This window comes from Fonsecaea multimorphosa, assembly GCF_000836435.1.
Source record: "Fonsecaea multimorphosa CBS 102226 unplaced genomic scaffold supercont1.8, whole genome shotgun sequence".
In the NCBI taxonomy this organism is placed as follows: Eukaryota; Fungi; Ascomycota; class Eurotiomycetes; order Chaetothyriales; family Herpotrichiellaceae; genus Fonsecaea; species Fonsecaea multimorphosa.
This window is the reverse complement of record NW_015971642.1, coordinates 1,073,997-1,094,215: the sequence shown is the minus strand read 5'-3', so window position 1 is coordinate 1,094,215 and position 20,219 is coordinate 1,073,997. Positions and strand designations below refer to the sequence as shown.

Here is a 20,219-nt window from a genome sequence, read left to right as displayed (position 1 = left end):
CTCGCCTGGCCGGAGTGCAATTCAGATCTACGACAGTTTCTTAGAACCATGGCGGACAACGTCTACGAACTTGATGTGCCCGGCACGGAACAACTTGTTGATGGTTAGAATATAATCCTCATGAATGTGATATTGATTGCTCAGGAAGCTAACTATGGTTGGTAGTGCATCATACACTAGAAGCAGCACACGCAGGTGCAACTAGCGACATCGTCCTTATACCTCAGCCAACTGGCGCTGGTGGCGACCCCTTGCGCTGGGATCGCTGGAAGAAGTATTACCAACTTTTCCTCCTCGCATTGTATGCATGCGCGTTCTCTTTTGGCGAAAACACCCTCGGAGCTGCTTGGACGACAGTCTCTGAGGACACTGGGGTCAGTCTCACCAACATGAATGGTGGAAGTGCTCTCAATTATCTCCTGTTGGGGTTTGTGAATATATTTTGGATACCCTTGGCTATGAAAGTCGGTCGACGGCCGGTCTTCCTGGCTACTACGGCCATCTGTATGGTTGCTGGTGTCTGGCTTGGGAAATTCAATGGAACGGCATCGTGGATGTTGGCTATGGTGGTCAACGGAGTCGGCACCTCTGCCTACCAAGCCGTCATCCAGTTGAGTGTCTTTGACATGTTCTTTGTCCACCAGCGAGGGCGGATGTTGTCGGTGTACCTCTTTGGCCAGCAATTGGGCAGCATTCTCGGGCTCATCAGCGGTGGTAGCATTGCGGATGGTCCGGGTTGGCGATGGTCCCAGTACATTGTCGCCATCATCGATGCCAGCGTTCTCATCCTCCTACTCCTGACTTTTGAGGAAACCATGTTCCCTCGTTTCTTGTTCGGCAAGGTCGTTGGCGTTGCCCCCGTCACCCAGTCCGTGGTATTCACACAGGCCTCCGACAGCAAGGCTCCTGGTGATACCTTGACCCAGAGCCAAAGCCCAAGCGAGATCGAACAGGACACGGCATTGGAGGCACAGTTCCCCAAGCGAACCTACTTGGAGAAGCTGAAGCTCTGGGTCTACTACCCGCAAGATCGGACCACGTACTGGCAATACTTCCGGAGACCTTTCGTGCTGTTCACCTTTCCCAATGTGGTCATTGCGGGTATTATCTTTGCCTTTGGATGCACCGCCGGCATCGTCAGTTTCAATACCATCTCCGAGATCATGACGGATCCACCTTACAACTGGTCGACGACTTCGACGGGCTTGATCTTCTTTGCCGCCCTGGTCGGTAACTTTGTCGGCTGGGCCACGGGCGTTCTCGGCGACCACGTTGTGATTTTCTTCGCACGACGCAATTCGGGCGTGAAGGAGCCCGAAATGAGATTGTGGACCCTCTGTTTATCCTTCGTCTACGCCGCCGTTGGGTATCAACTATATGGTTGGGGAGCCGAGTTCGGACTGCACTGGATGACCGTCGCCTTTGGAGTGGGCTGCATGATCGCTCACCAAGTCTCTGCCTGTTCGATTGCGACGGCGTACGCCATGGAATGTTTCCCAGGGGTGAGTCTCCCGCCGAGTGGTCATACTTCTTTCCTATGATGTTTTTTTTCCCCCCAGCTAACCCAGGACTACAGATAGCCGGAGAACTCGTCGTGGTGTTGGCCATCTGTTCATCCTGCATCAACTTTGCCATTTCCTACTCGGTCCAGCCTTTCATCATCGCGGCAGGATACGGGTATACATTCCTTTTCTTCGGCTTGTGCGTCTTGGCCTCGATGGTCGCGGCTGTGCCCACCTATATTTACGGGAAGAGATGGCGACGGAGGAGAGCTCCGCGCTGGCGAAAGTGGTTGGCCGAGAGGGATGCGTGATTGGATTGGAGGCTTGCGATTTCCTTTGTCGTTTGCAGGAACATATCATGGTTGACCTAGCGCTGCTGATGGCGCGGGAACTTCTTATTGCATAGGTATGAACAAGTAAGGCTTCCCTCTGAAGATACATATCTGGACCTGAGCAATTAGTCGTTATCGAAGAATGTCGAAGCATATATTTCACAGGAATGTCCCGCCCGTTGTCGACCACCCGTCGCTCGGGCACGTGTTTGCCCTCGCCTTGTCTCTTCTCCCCTCGGACACTGACTCTGATCCGGACCGATTCGCTGTCTCTTTTTGGAAGGACAGCATTTTTGGCCTCCTTCCTTCGGCTACGATTTCCAGTACAAGGGCATACTCTGTTCTAACCCGAACTCTACTTAAATAGCAATGTCGCATTATAGATAACCACACTATCCACATGACTCTACTGCGCTCAATCATGAACAAAGCTGATTCACAGTTTCTCGGGCTTGCTCACGATCAAAATCAGGGTGCCCTGAGAATGGCGGGTGCTCAACTCTGGTTGATTGATTGCGCTGAGTGCGGTCCTGGTTCTTGTTCGATGGCCGACTTGGGCGGAATGGATCGGCAGTATTTGGAACGCGGCTGAGTAACTTCGGATTGATATAGGACAGGGACGATGCTGCCCAACGGGACATCTCAGTAGACAAATGTTATACGCAAAGCAACCACGCTTGTCTCTTCATACTATGCGAGCTTCTTCCCAAGATCCGCCATTCTTCTCCATGCGACGAATGGCCTCGCCGTACATGATTCCACGCACGTACGCTTCGCCCACCAATGTAAAAGTGCCGCCCGAATACTCGGGTAGAGAAGCCTGTCTGAGCACGAACGGCGTCCTCCCGCCGTCCGCGAGCATGCATAGCGTATCGCCCGGCTGTACCTCATCACTGCCGATGCCAATCTCTCCAGTGTCCAGGAGGAATAATCGCCGCCCAGCCATGTTCCGGTCAATTAGCGCATTGAATAGGAGTGGGCCGGCCTGCTTGGAGGCGAGTACGCAATCTGATTCTGAAAAGGAAGCAATAACGGCTTTTGGAGAAGGTATGATACCCGCATCGTCCTTTGCCGCCAGCATTTCCATCCATTTCGTCTCGTGGGTGATTCTGTCGTTGCGGTCCAACCCTTCGAGCTGCTGTCCAAATCCATATAACACTATCTTGAGCAGCTAGGGGAATCCGGAACGCAGATCGTCATCCGAGTACTGACGATGGCGCACGGCATCTATGCTTAAGAGAAGGGTTGGGATAATATGGTTCCTCAGACAGAATCCAAGAGTTGCGGCAGCGACTCCGAAGACGAGGAGCCCGGGCCATTAGCCCCGAGCACAGAGACCACAACCTATACTGTGGCTCAGTCGTCGATAGGTACTATAGCATTATGACAAGGAAAAAAGATGTAAATCGACACCGACATATCGATCCCCTCCGCTTCATTCTCTATTACCATTATTTTCTTCTCATCATTCACACACACCAGTCTTGTTCCTGAGTACGATTTTGGCTATAGCTAGCTAGTAATTTGCTCTGGCGGCTCTTCATAGAATCCCTCCACTTTCAAGGTCTTGAGCTTGTTCGCCGTCTTCTCCCTCCGCGGATCATCCGTGCCCATGATCTTCAGAGCCTCGCCGCAGCAAGATATGGCTCTCTCGAGATCCTTGGCCAAAGACTTGCCCGCGAGATCTTTCCTCGCAAGCTTTGCTCCGTAGCACGAAGCCAGCAAGTCAAGCAACAATGCTCGCTCCGGATTCTTCCAGCCGGGCCACACCACCGAGGCACCTTGCTCGCCCTCCGAAATGGCTTGCAAGAGGACCTGGCCGGCCTTTCCCCTCTGGTACCTTTCGAAACGGAGGCCACAGAGCATGTGGAAAGAGTGTGCTCGGGCGGGATCTGCCAGACACAAGATTTTGACCATTTCTTCGTGGAAATCGATGCAGTCGTTGAGATCCTTTTGCTTTTTGGTTTTGGCGTACTTTGCATCCAAACAATCGCCCACATTCTTGAGGCTCTCTTCCCACTGGGGTCGACAAAGCTGTGAATTGTCGGCGGCTGTTGTTGCCTTGGCAATTGCTTCCTCGATGTCGCGAAGCGATTGGGTCTGTTCAAACTTGGCGAGGAGGCATTTGGTCAGTGCATTGAGTCCGTCGGAGTGGTAGGGAATCTTGTCCAGCGCTTTTTGGGCAGCCTGAAATGCCTCCTCGAGATCCTCGGGTGACTTGGTGGCCTTGTACTTGGCCAAGTAGCAGTCACTGAGGACAGAGTATGTCCAGACTAGCGATTGACTATATTCAAACTCTTCAATGCCGTCTTGACAGCATTGGATGGCTTTGCTGAGGACGTCTGGATCCTTTGTCTTTTCGAATTTGGCGAGGAGACAGCTGCCGAGTGAGACCACACAAGTCGTATGGTTGTCATCGCCAAAGGTCGCAAGAGAGATTGCTTCGTCATAGAGCTCTTCCGCCCTCTGAAGGTCTGCGTCTGTCTTCTCCATTTGATATCGCTTCATGAAGACGTCTCCCAACGTCATCAGCAAGTCTGGCCGGCTTTTGTACCTTTTGTTGCCTTGCAGCCCGGCCTCTGAAAGAGCCCCAGCGTAGGCATCGACCGACATGTTGAAGGCTTCTTCGTCGCCCGTTCGCTCATACAAGAACCCGCCCCAGTATCCTTGATCTCTATAAAAGTCCATCAAGTGTGGGTGGTCTGGCCCCGCTACCTTGACGGCCTGGGTGAGAAGGCGAACAGCTAATTGGAGTTTCTTAAGGCTTCCATCTCTGAGAAATTCCTGGGCACCGTGCCAGCCTTGGGCATTCAGCCTCGTCGCTTTTGACTCGCTGTTGCCCATGATGTCTTTACAGCAGATCAGACAGCTAAGCCCCCAGGGCGACTTGGTGTGAGATTGTCCTGGGGTTAAGGAATGCGAGGAACTTTGGAACGAGCGACGAAAGTTCAGGAGCGGCAAAGGAAAAGAGAACAATCAGAAGCCGAGATAGTGCCAGGAATAAGAAGATTCCTCAGACGCGGGGCAGGGTGTGCTGTACGAGCGCGACGAGGTCCTTTCATTACCCAGCACTGCCCCCTTCGCGTTGTGGAGCTGGCCGTGTTAGTTGCATATAGCCTGTCTTCGCCAGCCTTCTTTGAGTCGACCTGCAGATCGGCATAAAGCGGAATCTAGAAGTGAAAGAGCTGGTTGGTTTACTCATATTCGAGGTACGTTGGAGCCCGTGGCCAATGGAGCAGTCAAAGTTGACATGCTGTCAAGCCTCATTTTTTTTGGATGGTCACCTAGCCAATACGTTGACTAGCTCGTATGCAATGTCTTTGGCCAGCACAGCCCCCGGGTCCCCAACACTGGTACGAAATAGTTCGGTTCCCCCAGCTGGTAATTGGCTATGTAATACATTGGGCAGCAAAACCTCCCCTGGCTTTGATAGCTACGACAAGACTGCTTGCTGGGTGCGACGGACCTACTCGTACTTGATATCCGGGGCCAATTTAAGAGAAGGGTTGCCTCGGGCACACCAGCATGCGCGGTGCTTAGGATTGACAACAAATTCATCGAATTGAAAGAGGTCCGGGGGAAGTTTCAACACCATTGACGGAACGCAATCACAGTCCAGCACATGATGAGCAAGTACTTTGTTCCCGGTGTTGCACCCCTTCGCGAGGCATTCCAGCTTGCATCCTTTATCCCGAACTTGAAGCAGCCAGACCAAGATGGCTTCCCAACTCCGTGGCACAAGGTCGGCGACGATTACCCTGCGCTGACCGAAAGAAAAGATTTCCGGGTTCAACAGCAAGCGAACCTGGGCAAGCTTCTCGAAGAATCCAGGGACGACGCCTTCAAGACCAACGTCACGAAGCTTCTTTCCACCTCGCTTGGCAGATCTACGTCCAACACGAACTGGCTCGGGCCGTGCGAGGTGCGGAAATATACGCTCATCAGTCCCAAGCAGGTGTTCAAAGACCTCATCAAGTGCGACTCGGTGAGAGATTGGATGCAGGACGAACTCGAGGACGGTGTGCAGCGGGTCTACTTCGTGGTCGGCTACTACACGGTTTTGGACGCGGCCACACTTGACGGGGTACACAAGAGCTCTTCGTACGGGGTGGAAAGCGAGGTCCCGGTGGGAGACATTGCATCCCATGGAGCGACCTTGCTCATCCCCGGCATGCTGGACCTCGAGGTTGGTGGCTCTGTGAAGCATCAGGCTACACGTACTGCGGCTGTGGCCTCGTATCTCCAGGGCGAGCGCGTCTACGCCTTTTGCTACCGCAAGGTCAAGTTCAGCATCTTCAAGCTGAAAAACAGAGCGGCGTCGGCAAGGCTCGAGCAAGACAACTGCTGGGCTCTCACGGCGGACAACAGAGGCGCGCAAGTCAAAGCGAGTAAAGGTGTGGAGGTTGACCTGGAGGATGAGGAAGGAGAAGAGGATGGACCCGACACTTTCGACATGGTTGGAGACGACGAATAAGATATATCAGTGAAAAGGAAGCGGGCGGTCTGTACCTCGTACCTCGTACATAGTCGGATTCGTCGTCGAGATTCCAGTTCCGATTAAAAGGCGGAAGCCACTCAGCACTAACAAGCGAGACTCCACACGGCGAGTCCAATCACTTCATCCACCTTGGCTGCCTAGTAGACCATGCTTGACACCGGCATGCGAGAGAAGGAATGGCACAACCCTCAGATGGTGCCAGCTAGATAAGTTCAGTATGCACGGCGGCCCGCTCAAATAGATTTAGTACAAGTAGGTACAGTAGACTCGGACATACGGGGTTTTACAAGCCAGTTCAATGAGTAAGAGTAGAACCACCTGATACGAATAACAAGTACAAGGCAGGTCACTTTGTTGTGTTTTGTTCCACCAAGCCAGCCCGGATCTATCCCAGCATCATCATCATCATCATCAAGAGGAATCAACCCAACTCCATCACTCCCCACTTCATTGAGTTTCTCCCCCACGAATCGTGGCACGGATCGGCCCGCGGCGAGAAAGGAAGCATAAAATCAATTGAAAGCCTTGAATTCATGTGTGATCGATTCCTCCCCTCTCCCAAACCAAATGCGCTGATAATCGACCGAATACAATGTGGAATCCGTTCAAGAAGGCTCGCGGGACCAGCACGTCCGTCCCCGTGAACAAGGATGGCAGGCAGAGGCAGATTGAGCCCCTGCCATTCTACGAGTGGGGGAAGCATCAGCCCAGCTTTGGAATGTCTCAGGTGTCTCTGCGCTTCATCGATCACTCAAACGTCTGGGATGCTCGGCAGGACGTCAAGGCGTACCCGGAGTCGGCAGACAAGCGAGAGATCTTGGCCGACTGCCTCATGTATCAGACCCTACACTGGCCAGATGCGAAAACGGCCTTCTTCTTCCATTCTGGAGACCTCGTTCGCGCAATTGGCGAGGCAATCTCGCTGACGCCCCCCAATCAAGGGGCTCAGCTGCTTCGGCGGGAAAGCAAGCTGGCCATGTGCTATGAGAAGCGCTATCGGCTGAATGGAGACCGGGCCGACTTACGATCCGGCATCTCCCTGGCTGAACGTGTGGTGCGCCAGACACCCAGCTCGGAACCTGCGAAACCAGTCCGGCTCACGTGCCTCGCAAACCTATATGGCCATCAATTCGAGAGGGCTGGAAATCCGATGGATGCCCGCAGCGCAGTCAAGTATGCTGCTGAAGCAGTCGAGATTGCCGAGGGACTGGAATCAGGCGATGATGATGCCGTAGCGCGACTCAGGCGGAATCTCTCGGTTCAGTTGGAGATGTGTGCGAACCGAACGGGGAGCCTGAGCGATCTGGAGCACGCTATCAAGGAGACGGAACATGCGCTCGAGATCTTGAGTGCCAGTAATCCTGATCGCCTGCTTTACATCGCCGAGATGGGAAACATGCGTGTTAGGAAGTTCGAGAGGTCCAAGGATTCCAACGACCTACAAAGCGGCATATCAGCCATGGAACGCGCAGCTTCCCGCATTCCGAAGCGCGACGCGATGCTGCCAAGAGTGCTCGACAACCAGGCAAATGGTTACCTCGTTCAATACAAGTGTGATGGGAATATGGAATGCCTGACCCTGGCCCTAGAGACGGCCGAGGCTGCCCACAAAGCACAATTTCTTCTTGATCGAAACCACCCGCAGATGGGGAGATATATTAGCAGCGTGACCCAGTTATACGCTCTTCGGGCTCAGAAATCTGGCCGCCTGCGTGACGAGGGCATGATGGTGACCTTTGCCACAAACGCCGCGAAACGCCTTGAATCTGGGCATCCAGGCCAGGCTGAAGCCATCGAATGTCTGGGTGACGCGATGGCTATAGAGTTTAGCAGAGAGACTCGAGTGCCGTGGGAAGTGCGAGAAGAATTCAATCGTCTCCAACGTGAGCCTCAGGCGGGAAGATCAGGGCCGATAGATATACGCAGGATCAACCAGACACGCACCATTGTCCAGGTGGAAGAAACACCCTTCAAGGGCATGAATAAGGCGGAGCTCTACTATCGTCAAGCGGCACATCTTGAGAATGGACATCCCTTCACCAGGATGCGTGCCTGCAAGAAACTCGGCGACTTGAGACTTAGAAACAGGGACTGGGATGAGGCTGCAGACGCATACGAGCTGGCCATCAGTCTCTGGCCAAGGCTCAACCCACGGACGTTGGCATGGGAGGATATGGAGTATGTCATCAGTAAGTTGTCTGGGTTGGGCCCTCTCGCGGCCACCTGTATATGCTTTTCTAACAAGCACGGGTCACCGTGGAGGGCTCTGCAGGCGTTGGAGTCTGGCCGCGGCATCATCGCCAGTTTGACCATCGAGGTATCAGATCTGAAGATGGAGAATGGCGAGCTGTATGATCAGTATATGGAGCTGTGCTACAGGATATCTTGTCCACTGGTACCGATCAGCAACGGCAGCTCCAAGGCCTCAATGGCCGCTGCCATAGCGCGCCGGAATCAGCAGGTGGAGGATCTCAAGTTGCTCGAGCGTAAGATCCGCGACATGCCGGGATTTCAAAGATTCCCGAGTACGAGCTTGGCCACCGACTTCACCGAGCTTGCTCGCGACGGCCCCATCGTGTGTTTCAGCACACTTGGGGACCTTACAAATGCGTTCCTCGTTAGTAGGCACCGAGTGGAAGTCATTCCACTACACGACATCACGCAGAAGGACCTCCAAGGTCACGTCAATTTATTGGTCCGAGGAAAGTCTCCCAATCAAGGAGATTCGACAGAGGAAGATGATGTAGATTCAACGGAGGAAGATGAAGTAGATTCGATCGAGGAAGATGATGTCGATAAACGCATATCGGACACGTTGGAATGGCTATGGGACTTCGCGGTCAAGCCGGTGCTTCAACACCTGGGCCTTATCAGCGAGACTCCTCCGGAGAGGCTTCCACGCATTTGGTGGGTCACAAGCGGCCTCTTGGGTCTCCTGCCGCTCCACGCCGCTGGGAAGCATTGGGACACTTCTAGAGAGAGTACCATGGGCCATGCGGTCTCCAGCTATATCCCAACCTTCAAAGCGCTGGCATACCTCAGGAAAAAAAGGCCGAGGCCGCTGAAGGACCCGGGCACCGAGCTGCTCGTCGTGAGCATGCCCGAGACGAAGGGTCTCGGGCCGTTGAAAGTCAAACCCGAGATTAGAGGGGTGACTAGGAGCTTGGGGGTGAACCAGGTGAAGAGTTCGGTCCTAACCAACCCATCTCGCGAGGAGGTGCTGGAGAAGTTGAAGTCGGCCACTATCGCGCACTTTATCTGCCACGGGATTTCAGAGGCCGACAGCCCCTCGCAAAGCGGGCTGGAGCTGGATGATGGACGGCTGACGATCCAAGAACTGGGCCAGCTATCCCTCGACCAGGTGCAGATCGCCTACCTCTCGGCATGCTCGACGGCGCAAAACAAGTCGAGCACCATCGTCGACGAATCCATCGCCGTGGCAAGTGCCTTCAGCTTGGTTGGATTCCCCCACGTCATTGGGACCCTGTGGGAGGCAAACGACAGGGTTGCAGTCAAGATTGCCCCGAGATTTTATGACTTGCTCAACCAGAAGATGCGCCAGGGCTTCAGCGATGACGACGCTGTGGCACATGCAATGCATCATGCAACCACAAGTTTATGGAAAAACAGGATAAATGGGCAGCAAAAATTCAATCTGTGGGTGCCATTTATCCATATCGGAGCCTGAAAAAAGAAGAAGGGGGGGGAGGTGATAACGGCCTCTGTGGGGGTCTACACTCTACCGGTACCTCCTGGAACCGGTAGTCATGGAATGTGGCATGGAATTGGATGGCCATATCACTCGAGACCGGGGTGAAGAGAGGGGAGAGAGCGCCGGATGTATCGGCATGAGGATATTCAATCAAGCCAGACCGGAAACTTGATGAGGTTCGGCAACGTTTCTACTTCTTGAATTCTTGATTCGGTACAGAAATATGAGAATTGGTCGTCAGCATCAATCTCTCTGCTCTCTCCACCCCCCCGGCCCCCCAACCCCACCCCAATTCCTCCGCATATGGCGTATAGTCCCCCGCTTCCGTTTGTCGGGTAACTATGTAATCCGGACCGATAGGGTTGAATATGTAACCTCGTATCAATATAAATGTACGAGTGATATGCTTCTCGGCACCGCCTGTGACTGGCCCGCATTCAGCCTCGCCGGAGTTGAAATTTCGGCACCGAATATTTGAAGAAACTTCCGTCGACGTGGGTCTGCGACCCAAAAGAGTTCGAGACCGACACCAGCTGAGAACGAAGACAGGTTCTCATCGAGTTTTTCGATTCAGTGCCGTCTTGCATGCATGCATGCAACCATAGACAAGGTGGGTGGGTGTAATTCCTCTAGTTACGAATCCTCGTTTAACAATATGTGGTGGGGGCGGGGAGTGGAGTCTCAGACCTCAAAAAAAAAAAAAAAAAGGGAGGAAATCAGTTGAGCTTTGGGACTTTTATAAATTCAAGAAGAAAAAAGAGAAAGAAAGAAAAATTGCCCTGCTCTGGCTTTAAGCCTCCTAGCCTGCCATCTTTCACGATATTCTATTCTTGACCAGAGAGAGTAAAGATCCTCTGAAGTTGCTGCCCACCCAATAAAGGAAGAAGAGTCAAGACCTGAGCAAGATCATATAAATAGCCACAACCTATAAATGTCTACGACGACCAAGAAACAGTACGACGTACTCAGCCCGTGGAAACTGGCGTACGTGGTCCTCCGCACGGCGCGGTTCGACGAGATAGTCGACTTCTATAAGCGCTTCCTTAGGGCCGGGATCGAGTTCGAGAACGAGCGGGCGTACTTGTTACGGTACGACGACGAGCACCACCGGATCGGCATCATCAAGTTCAATAACCTCTCCAATAATAGCGGATTAGGATTAGTGCTCGAGTATATCGCGTTTACGTTCCGTAACCTCGCGGATCTCGTTACGGTATAGGAGTAGCGGCGCGTATTAGGGACCGAGCCCGTATAGTACGTCAATCACGGCGCGACGACGAGTATATATTACGCCGACCCGGACGGAAATAAGCTCGAGTTATAGATAGATAACTTCGACGATCCGGGCGAGTAGTATCGCTTCCTAACCTCGTAGGCCTTTCGCGAGAACCCGGTCGGCACTAACTTTAACCCGGAGGAGCTTAAGCGCCGCGTCCAGTCGGGCGAGGATCATACTGCCATCAAGCGCCGCGTCGAGATTGGGCCGAGGGCGTTCCCTACCATGGTGGGCGTAAGGCTATGGAAAAAAAAAGAAAGGAAGAGGGAGGGGGGGAATGGTTTACAACAGGCTACCTACTAGGACCGCCAACAACAGTCATCACACAGCCTTGAGTGAGTGAAGCTCCTTAGTTGTTGTGTTGCCCTCCGGGTGCTTTTTATGTTTTGCTTGGTGGCGTAAAATACAGGAGGACTGGGCTTGTTCAGAGGAGAATGGATATCTACGCATTTCGTGCAGTCTGTCCCAGAGATGTTGTCCCTTGTTGAGAAGACAAGAATGTAATCTGTACCAGTACCGAGCAATATATCCATTCTATCCTGTAATGATCTGACGCAGTGAGTGAACTGAGTGAGCGGCGGCTGAGTCATTCATCGACTCTGCTTAGCATATGATCTATTCACGAGGTACGTATGTACCTATGTATCTAACAGGATATACACTACAACACGTTGTTTTTGAAGACACGAAAGGGAACAGCCACAGAAGCACACGCAGATGCAGACGCAGACACAGACGCATCCAGACGCAGATTCAGGAAGAGCATAAGTCACCGCCGTCTGCAGGTGGTTGGTCTCGCGACTGAACCTTCTTAAAGGCCCTTCTGGCGTATTCTAATCTACACAGGTAAATGGTCTCCCGCCTTGTGCTTCTCTCTTTTCCTCCCCATCTTCACCCGTTCCGTCTCGTACTTCAATCCCATTCGTCCAAGAAGGGTAGAGTACATACATACACACCTGTGGTCCCCCGACTCGGCTTTGTACTAGTGTAAGGCCCGAACATGCCCTCCCTTACTTAGCGACCTCCGTCCTCTCTCCGAGTTCGACTCCGAATCGTTCATTCTCCTCCGGGGAAAAGAAAGAGTCCACTGACTGGGTGCAAACTACCTCTTTGAAACTTGCTTGCGCATACCCACCCAGCCAGAAGACGCTCCCCTTCTTCCCCCCCGCTTCTCAGTTCGTGGTATCGGCCGTAATGTAAAGTAAAGTAGTGGAAACAGCGATAGGGTCGTAACTTTTGTCTTTCTCTTTTCTGTGCCCCTTTTGTGCAAGATATCTAGTCTTGTCTTTTTGGTGATGCCCTGAGGTTTCGGCCTTTTGTTCCAATCGAATGAACATGTGAGAAGTAAAAGCAGATTGTTAGCACAACAGCCGTCCAAACCCAAAACCAAACTCCGATTTCCGTGTCGCTATGCAAATTGGCAATCCCGAACCTATTGCATCATCGAATTCTCACATCCGCCTTTCTTGCGGAAGCGTTCAGACCAATGTCCAAGATGAAGAGTCAAGTGGCCATTCATCCTCTCCATCAGTGGTCAGAGCTACTCAAACACCTGTTCCCGGTCTTGGCCCCTCCTGTTAAACAGCTGGCCATCTGACCCTCAACCCCTCGCACCATCTCTCGAATAGTGCATCTGCAAGTTGTCTCGTGTGTTCCAACCCACCTACTAACCCGCTCATCATCTCCTTCTCCGTTTGATTTTCAGCCTCCAACAGACTTGCTTTTTGTTTCTCTTCAACACTTGTGTTTCTTAGCGGACTTGCAAAGACTTGACTCGTGTCACGGGACTTGACAATGGCAGCTTGTGCACTTTGCCTCCGTCGATGACTCTTGAGGTGTGGATTGTTCTGCGCAAGGACCAGTTTGGCACCCACGGCTCCTTTCCCCGTCGGTGTGCTAGGAGTAACCTGTCTGCTCTCGTTGGGGCCAATGGGCTGCGGTGATGCCGTCGACATGTGTGGGTCATTGAGCTTCTGAGGGGACTGCAGCATCTCCTTGGATGGCGACATCGTCAAAGGTTGCTGGGGCAGCATATGCTTCAACGTCTCGTCCTGCTTCATCTTGGAGATGATTGACTGCATAATGTGATACAGGCCATCTGGATCCACGCTTTCCAAGTCGGAGAAGGCCTCGGCTAGCCGCGCAACAGCCTCGCGTTTGACTTCGTCGGCGGTGTCATTGAGAACGTCTTGACACGAAATACCAATTGCGTTCGAGTAGAGTTTACGGCCAAGATTCGCCTCCTTCGTCTCTATCGCGATGGTCGTGGCGGTCGAGGAGAATCTTGATGCTTTATCAGGCTTTGACAGCAATGAAGCCTCAATATCCACCAGAGAGGACAGGTCAGGTTTGGCTTTTGACGGAGTCCGGATGACGCTAGAGTTCGGATCCTCATTCTCCGTGTTCGGGCTCGTGTTCGCATTTGGTGATACGCGTCTAAATTGTCGGACTGTGCTTGGGCTGTTGCCAAACGACATGTTCACTCCCAGTGGCTGCCGTACTTGGGTGCTGGACAGCCTCTTCCTGTTTGTCCTCTTGCCTGCTAACGAATCAGTAGAGTCCCTTCGGTCTTTGTGGTACTGTTGCTGTGTTGACTCTGAGATCTTCCGCATCGTCAGCTTGGTTGGACTCTGTTGAGGTTCTGGTCGACGGTCAAGAGTCAACCCCTCCATCATATGTGCGGCGCTTTGCTCGGAGCCATCACCCAGGACGTCGACTGGTGTTCTCCCAGCCTTCCTCTTCCTCTGGGTGTGAAAGTCCTTGAAATCCATAGTGGGCACAGCTTTGACGGTCTCAAACACCCAGTCATCGTCATTCCGGCCCTGCGACAGGTTTTTGAGGGTTTCGGCGTAGTACTTCAAATTTCTGTCTCCCCCTTTGCTAGCTTCCCAGTCCTGCTTTCGCACGATCAGCTCCTGGAGACCTTCAATCTTCCCAGCGGACCGGATGAACCGATGGCTGAGCAATTCCCTTGCACTTTTCCTCTTGTCGACATCTTTGGTTAGACAGCAAGCAACAAAGTCTTTGAAGTCTTTGGACCAATTGGGCCCTTCTAGCCGCGGCGCAGGCTGTTTCGGTATCAGAAATAGGACTTTCATGGGGTGAACATTGGCATGCGGAGGTTCGCCGTTTGCCAATTCCATTGCCGTGATGCCCAAACTCCAGACGTCCGCTTTGGCGTCATGACCTTCCTGCTGGATGACCTCGGGTGCCATCCAAAAAGGAGTCCCGACAAAAGTGTTCCTCATGCTCTTCAACCCAACCAGCTGCGCAGCGACGCCGAAGTCGGCCAGCTTCACCCGACCATCCATACCGAGCAGAATATTTGCGGCCTTGATATCTCGGTGTAATTTTCCCTCACCGTGTAAGTACGCCAAGCCGAGGAGCAGCTCTCGACATATGATGGCGATGTGACTTTCTGACAGACGATGGGGAGGCGGCTTGAGGAGGTCTGCGCATGATCCGCCTCCGAGGTATTCCATGACAATCCACAAAGTCTGTCGCCGCAGAAACGCCAGGCGATATTTGGTGACGTGCGGACTTGAGCATGATGAGAGGACGGAGAGTTCGGACAGGATATCGGAAAGGTCTTCCTCAGAAGATTCGAGATCCACCTGTTTATTTCGAACGTTAGCTGAATAGACTTGACTGCATTCGGACGGTCTTGCATACATGTTTGATGGCGACGATTTCACCCGTCCCTTTCTCTATAGCCTTGTAGACAACACCGAACGAGCCGCTACCTAGTTCTTCCAGCATCTGATATTTGTCCGCAAGGGTATCGCCGTGCGCGGAATCTTCTTGGATCTCGAAGTAGCTCTGCGGCGCCGCAGTGGCCTGGTGAGGCGCTTCCGAGAAGGGGGAAATCATGGCCATGGCCGCGAACCGCTAATTGGGGCCGGATGTGACCCTCGGTGGTGTGAAATGTTTGAATCTTCTGTTTCAACAATGCCGCGAATGCTGTGAATGTTCCTCTGTTGACCAAAGGCTTTTCATTGGCTGCGCCTGGGAGTCATGGACAGTTGGGAGTTGCGCACTAATTGGACTATGCTGTCAAGGCAAGAAATGTACAATGCGATAAAAGTTGCGCCGGGGGCAGAAATGCAAGACAGAATGGATGACGGTAGTGGTACAGAGAATGAATGAGAGGGTAATGGTAAAAGCGAGGTGGTGGTTGCAGGGGCTGATGGCGCCGAGGATATATCATGTACGACCATGGATCAGGAAAAGGGGTATCGCGGATGGCTTTCTGTATCAAGCCGCATGCCTAGGTAATTCCGAAAACTTCAGCCATAAAACGATACAGGATACATGGTAATAGTGCCCGGTAGTGTGCAGAGAAGAACGTTGGCCGTAGAATTCAAGGTGCGAGTAGCAGGGCTTGATGTTGACGTTGCGCTGCCATAGCAACGAGGGGCCGGAGGGGCACCTGGCACCCACTGGGCAAAGCAGTGGCGCCTGGAAGAGACACTGGAAGAGACACTGTTAGAGACACTAATGCACCGAAGGTTCCACGCTAATGCAGGGGCCCGTGACTCTGCCGGTGTCCATCATGTCTTCCTAGGTACCTGAGTATCCATCACACCCGCTTGATGATGGTTCTCTAGGTAGGTCCGCCCAGCTGGACCAGCAGTTCCTCGCCCACGCCGTCGTGCCGAGCTGGTCCCGAAACAATTACAATCCTGGCTTGGAAGGGACTGAAGATGGATCCAAGCCCGCGGGCTCCAGCGGGCCGAGAAAGTGACGGAACAGGACAAGACAGGACAACAGGACAGGGTCAGCAGGTCTTCCAGAATTATTTGGTCCATTGGTGTTGCTAGGGCGATGTGCTACATATTGCCTCGATCTTCATCCTCACGTGAATCCCCCCGACCATATATGGAGATGAGGTGTTAATTTGCGTAGTTCCACAAGCATACAAAGTTCAAGGTCGTTGCTATCGAGCGGAAAATTCAAAAACGATGTCCAAGTCGCTCCACATCGTCCAGGCTCTCGGAATATATGCAGATGCCCATCACTAGTTGACACAATAATACAGCATCAATCTGATGAACAGTGATACCGTCAATCACGTGGCATTGATGGCGTACAGAGACAATATACACAATCCCCAGACCGGGAATTAAATCCAACGCTGTGTTCGTCGCATGTCGAATTCGTAATCTCCATATCACATATGCGGACTGTCAAGTATGTGCATCTGCCCATTTGCCAGCCCGCTTGTCTTAGTTGGGTCTTCCTGACTTGATTCCCACTCCTTCATAAGATCGCTCACAGTCCGGGTGAGCTTACTTGGAGTGATCCTGTCAAGCTCCGGCCAAGGAAGGCCGGCTTCTCCATCCTCTGGCTTTGGTCGGACTTCCTCCATCCCAGCGATTAGAGGTCCTCGGGTGCTGACGGGGGAGTCCCAGGCGTCCCAGCCATCTTCGATTTCATCGTGGTCATTCAGATCTGGTAACAGACTGGGCGTGTTGGAAGAGTCGGTGCTGCTCTTCTGCTGAACATGTCCATTGAGTTTCTCCGCGGCCTTGGGTCGGGTTGAGTTCTTTTGTGGTGTATCAAGCCCAAATTCTTTCCAGAACGACGGTTCCATGGGACGTGGATCGGGTATTTCAGTGCTATCCTTTGAGCTGAGTTTGCCTTGTCTGTCGGAAGCCTTTCTCGCGGCCTTTCTGTGAGCAGGCCTTGCTGGGCGCTGCTGAGCTGCGGTCCCGTTGATACCTTCTTCTCCAACAGTAGCTTGCCGAATATCCTCGAAGAAGGTCCACAGACCCTCCCTTACTCCATCGTATACTTGTTTTCCCTGTTTAACCAATATATCTGCAGCGACCGGTGGCAGAGATCTCCGATGTGCTGCTAGATCTTTGTACGTCTTCCCGAATCCAAGGGGCAAGGCATCGCCGGATATCAACCCGTCAAGGGTCGGCATCCTCGAGAAAGAAGGTCTGTTCATGTCTTCGCCGTCGGCGTTCACTGTGTCTTCCTGCGTGCTTTGTGTCTCGTCGGCCGGTTTGGGCGCGCCTTTTGAAGAGGTCGGACTCAACAGACTCAAGGTTCTCGTATGTCGACCTCCTTCAAATACTCGCTTTGACCCCTTCCTAACCAAACCATTAGATCCTGCGTTACTCGCCGCAGCCGGTTGAGACGTGTAGCCCCTCTCCACCAGTGCTCGTTTCCGCTTTCGTTCTTCATCAAGGTCGTCCTCCGCAACGACACCTTCGCCGCCCATGACATCGCCCAGGGCCACAGGCTGCAGCTTCTTCACTTGTCGCACTTCGTCCCTCTTCTTGTTCGCTTCGTAGGCTGCCCATTGCTTCTTCAGCACCAACAAATCCGCTTCTGCCCGCTGCAGTTCCTCTTTCAACTCGAGAACCTTCCTCTCCTGGGCCGCTAGAAGTGTCAAGAACTCGGCGCTTCCTCTTGTCTTGGCTTTCTCCTGCGCTTCGGTCGCAGGGTCGGGGCCTCTGAAAGGAACGCCGCGGATAGGAGGGGATGATTTGGCGGATTCGATCGGGCTCTGTACTCCGGACGCAAGTGTCGGAGACTGCGTGTATGACACACTGGTAGGTACTAGGATGGGGAAATTTAGAGAGAGTCCTTTTGTGTGCCTCCTTGGGACCGTGGCAATCGTTGTTGGCGCAGGTGTCGGATTCGTTTGGGCGTCCGAGTCATGGTCAGCCGGTTCTAATGGATCGTTAGGAGGTAGATGTTGAGAGGACACTGCACTGGACACGATCTCCATTGCCGTTGGCCAGGTTGATGGTGCAATGAAAGTCGTGCTTGGCAGTTCGATGAGTCGAGGATGTGCAGCAGAACATGTGGCGAAGTGCGTAGGAAAGGAAGATCTATCGCTGTCCCGTAAATCGAGAGTATGAATTTCCCAACGAGATCAGTTCCGGTCACGACAGCCATTCCACGTCATCGTGGTCATTCACCGTGCGCAGAAGTTGAAGAATGTTTAGGGAGGGCCAACGACGGAAGATTGTTGACTCGCCGAAAACGGTGAATCGGTAATTAGCTGGTAGCTGGCCTGGAGTGGGTTTTCCCCACACGTCACGCTGCTGACTCTGCTGAGCGGAATCCAGCAAGCGGACGGAGGACGCTACTCAGCCTCATTAGCCACCGCCAGCCAGCCTCGAGCAGCCAAGTAGTAGACCAGGTGACGACTGAGCTAGTGGTACGAGAGACTTGGTATTCGCTACCTCGTACACCGTGTGTCAATCCTCTCAAGAGACTGCATGGTTCCAAATTGAATACGCAAAACCCCTCTACCGACGCCAATGACCTGCTTAGATGCTGCCTCAACAAAAGAAATCCAAAGATGCCCCCCCTATCCGTATAAAGAATTTACACCATAATCCAAATCGCTCCCCCCACAATAATACCGGCACACAATACCGTCAGGACACCAGCACCAACTCGATCTCCCATGGTGATGGGTGAATGCTCTACCGGAGAGGCATCGACACCAGTCCCAGCACCAGGGTCACTTTCCGACGTGCCTCCAGTAGCCACCGTTTTGGGCGCAATGTCTGGATGTATAGTTGATGCTCCGATGACCGCAAGTGCTTGCATCTGGCTCCAAGTCAGCAAAGTTGAGGGCAATATTATTTCCCTTGTGTAGAAAAAGGACGTACCTGTTGTCCCACGCCCATGGAGCCGTCAAAGCTTGAATACCACCGCCGCCCACACATTCGCCCATTATTCCCTCCACTACATTGCTGTGCCGCGGCTGCAGCGCTCGCCTGCAGTTTGGGCATGATCAAGTCATATGTGCTGGGCACGATCAAGGCTGTAACGGCCATCCACCGAGACAGGTAAGCCTTGAAACTGCTTTGGTCGTTGTTGCACACCATAGTCGGTTCACATTGGAACTCAGTCATGATGTTGCCGCCGTATTCCTGGGGGAAAAACAGATTGAATGCCCCCTGCAAGATCTGGTTGACCCGCGTTCCCCATGGCTCGGCCCCATTGGTGAAATTGTACATAGCAGCAGCCCCCATCAGCATCGTGCCGTAGTTGTAGGTCCAGGCATAGTGAGCCACGTCGGTGCAGTTGTTGTTTGCATCCGTATTGTCCCAGATGTAGAGAACGTCATCCTGATATTGAAACAGCGGGCTAGCTTCCATCCAATCCCACATCTGGATCGCCCAGTCTGCATACGTCTGGTTCCCAGTGTATCGAGCCAGACGCGCTGCCAATTGAAAGTTGCCGCCATTGGAGATGGTGTTTTTCAGATTGTAGCCCGCATTGAAAGAATAGACTTGCCATCTCATTCCTCCATTGCAAGTGGCAGAATCCCAAAGGGTCGATTGAAAATTGAACACGGCCTGAGCCAGAGCCAGCCAAGAAGGAGCGTCACCACCAACGTCCGGCAAATTAGCCTCAGCAGCGTCCATGGCCGTAAATGCCCAAAATGCTTGATCGTCCACACCCATGTTCTTGCTCTGGTTCGGAGGATTGAAATTCTCTTCCGGTCCAACCTGAAACTGTAAAGCTTGCGTCACGACGGAGTTGTAGCTGTCGTCCCCGGTATACTGCCAGTAATTGATCAGAGATCCAAACATCGCGCCTGCTTCCCACCAATAATAACAAGCCGTTGAGTCACACGGGCCGGGTAGCAGACCTGGCACTTGCCCGGACTGATTGCCTGAATAGTATGTCATCATGTCGTATGCTAGAGTAGAGGTAACAGACTTGATCGAATCAAAGCTGTTCATATCGAGAGTGATTGCATTGGCCAGGGAAAGTAAACCGCCCAGCGCTACCAGAGAGGGACCTATTCGCGACTTCATTATGCGCCGCGGTCGAAGGTCAGATGAAAGATTGACTTGGAACAATGTTGAAACGTAACCGCCCACAGTCCTCATCCAAATCCGAGGAGGATACCCCAGAAGCA

At 52.9% G+C, this 20,219-nt stretch overlaps 9 protein-coding genes across 9 annotated transcripts; 4 read left to right on the top strand and 5 right to left on the bottom strand.

Annotated features, from left to right (window-relative positions):
- Positions 1 to 48: 48 nt before the first annotated feature.
- Z520_05111 (uncharacterized protein) lies at positions 49 to 1,813 on the top strand (the record flags this gene model as incomplete). The annotated part of the gene is made up of 3 exons (XM_016775615.1): positions 49 to 103; positions 166 to 1,502; positions 1,577 to 1,813. The coding sequence occupies 3 exons, from the start codon at positions 49 to 51 to the stop codon at positions 1,811 to 1,813; spliced, it is 1,629 nt and encodes a 542-aa protein (XP_016633658.1).
- Positions 1,814 to 2,519: 706 nt separating this feature from the next.
- On the bottom strand, positions 2,520 to 2,915 carry Z520_05110 (uncharacterized protein; the record flags this gene model as incomplete). Its single annotated transcript, XM_016775614.1, has 1 exon — positions 2,520 to 2,915. One exon carries the CDS (start codon positions 2,913 to 2,915, stop codon positions 2,520 to 2,522), a length of 396 nt encoding a protein of 131 aa, XP_016633657.1.
- Positions 2,916 to 3,346: 431 nt separating this feature from the next.
- On the bottom strand, positions 3,347 to 4,678 carry Z520_05109 (uncharacterized protein; the record flags this gene model as incomplete). Its single annotated transcript, XM_016775613.1, has 1 exon — positions 3,347 to 4,678. The coding sequence occupies one exon, from the start codon at positions 4,676 to 4,678 to the stop codon at positions 3,347 to 3,349; it is 1,332 nt and encodes a 443-aa protein (XP_016633656.1).
- Positions 4,679 to 5,456: 778 nt separating this feature from the next.
- Positions 5,457 to 6,308, top strand: Z520_05108 (uncharacterized protein; the record flags this gene model as incomplete). The annotated part of the gene is made up of 1 exon (XM_016775612.1): positions 5,457 to 6,308. The coding sequence occupies one exon, from the start codon at positions 5,457 to 5,459 to the stop codon at positions 6,306 to 6,308; it is 852 nt and encodes a 283-aa protein (XP_016633655.1).
- A 616-nt stretch (positions 6,309 to 6,924) lies between these two features.
- Z520_05107 (uncharacterized protein) lies at positions 6,925 to 10,020 on the top strand (the record flags this gene model as incomplete). The annotated part of the gene is made up of 1 exon (XM_016775611.1): positions 6,925 to 10,020. The coding sequence occupies one exon, from the start codon at positions 6,925 to 6,927 to the stop codon at positions 10,018 to 10,020; it is 3,096 nt and encodes a 1,031-aa protein (XP_016633654.1).
- A 955-nt stretch (positions 10,021 to 10,975) lies between these two features.
- Z520_05106 (uncharacterized protein) lies at positions 10,976 to 11,623 on the top strand (the record flags this gene model as incomplete). The annotated part of the gene is made up of 2 exons (XM_016775610.1): positions 10,976 to 11,257; positions 11,420 to 11,623. 2 exons carry the CDS (start codon positions 10,976 to 10,978, stop codon positions 11,621 to 11,623), a joined length of 486 nt encoding a protein of 161 aa, XP_016633653.1.
- Positions 11,624 to 12,897: 1,274 nt separating this feature from the next.
- Z520_05105 (uncharacterized protein) lies at positions 12,898 to 15,196 on the bottom strand (the record flags this gene model as incomplete). The annotated part of the gene is made up of 2 exons (XM_016775609.1): positions 12,898 to 14,934; positions 14,993 to 15,196. The coding sequence occupies 2 exons, from the start codon at positions 15,194 to 15,196 to the stop codon at positions 12,898 to 12,900; spliced, it is 2,241 nt and encodes a 746-aa protein (XP_016633652.1).
- A 1,294-nt stretch (positions 15,197 to 16,490) lies between these two features.
- Z520_05104 (uncharacterized protein) lies at positions 16,491 to 18,062 on the bottom strand (the record flags this gene model as incomplete). Its single annotated transcript, XM_016775608.1, has 1 exon — positions 16,491 to 18,062. The coding sequence occupies one exon, from the start codon at positions 18,060 to 18,062 to the stop codon at positions 16,491 to 16,493; it is 1,572 nt and encodes a 523-aa protein (XP_016633651.1).
- Positions 18,063 to 18,667: 605 nt separating this feature from the next.
- Positions 18,668 to 20,115, bottom strand: Z520_05103 (uncharacterized protein; the record flags this gene model as incomplete). The annotated part of the gene is made up of 2 exons (XM_016775607.1): positions 18,668 to 18,895; positions 18,958 to 20,115. The coding sequence occupies 2 exons, from the start codon at positions 20,113 to 20,115 to the stop codon at positions 18,668 to 18,670; spliced, it is 1,386 nt and encodes a 461-aa protein (XP_016633650.1).
- Positions 20,116 to 20,219: the final 104 nt, after the last annotated feature.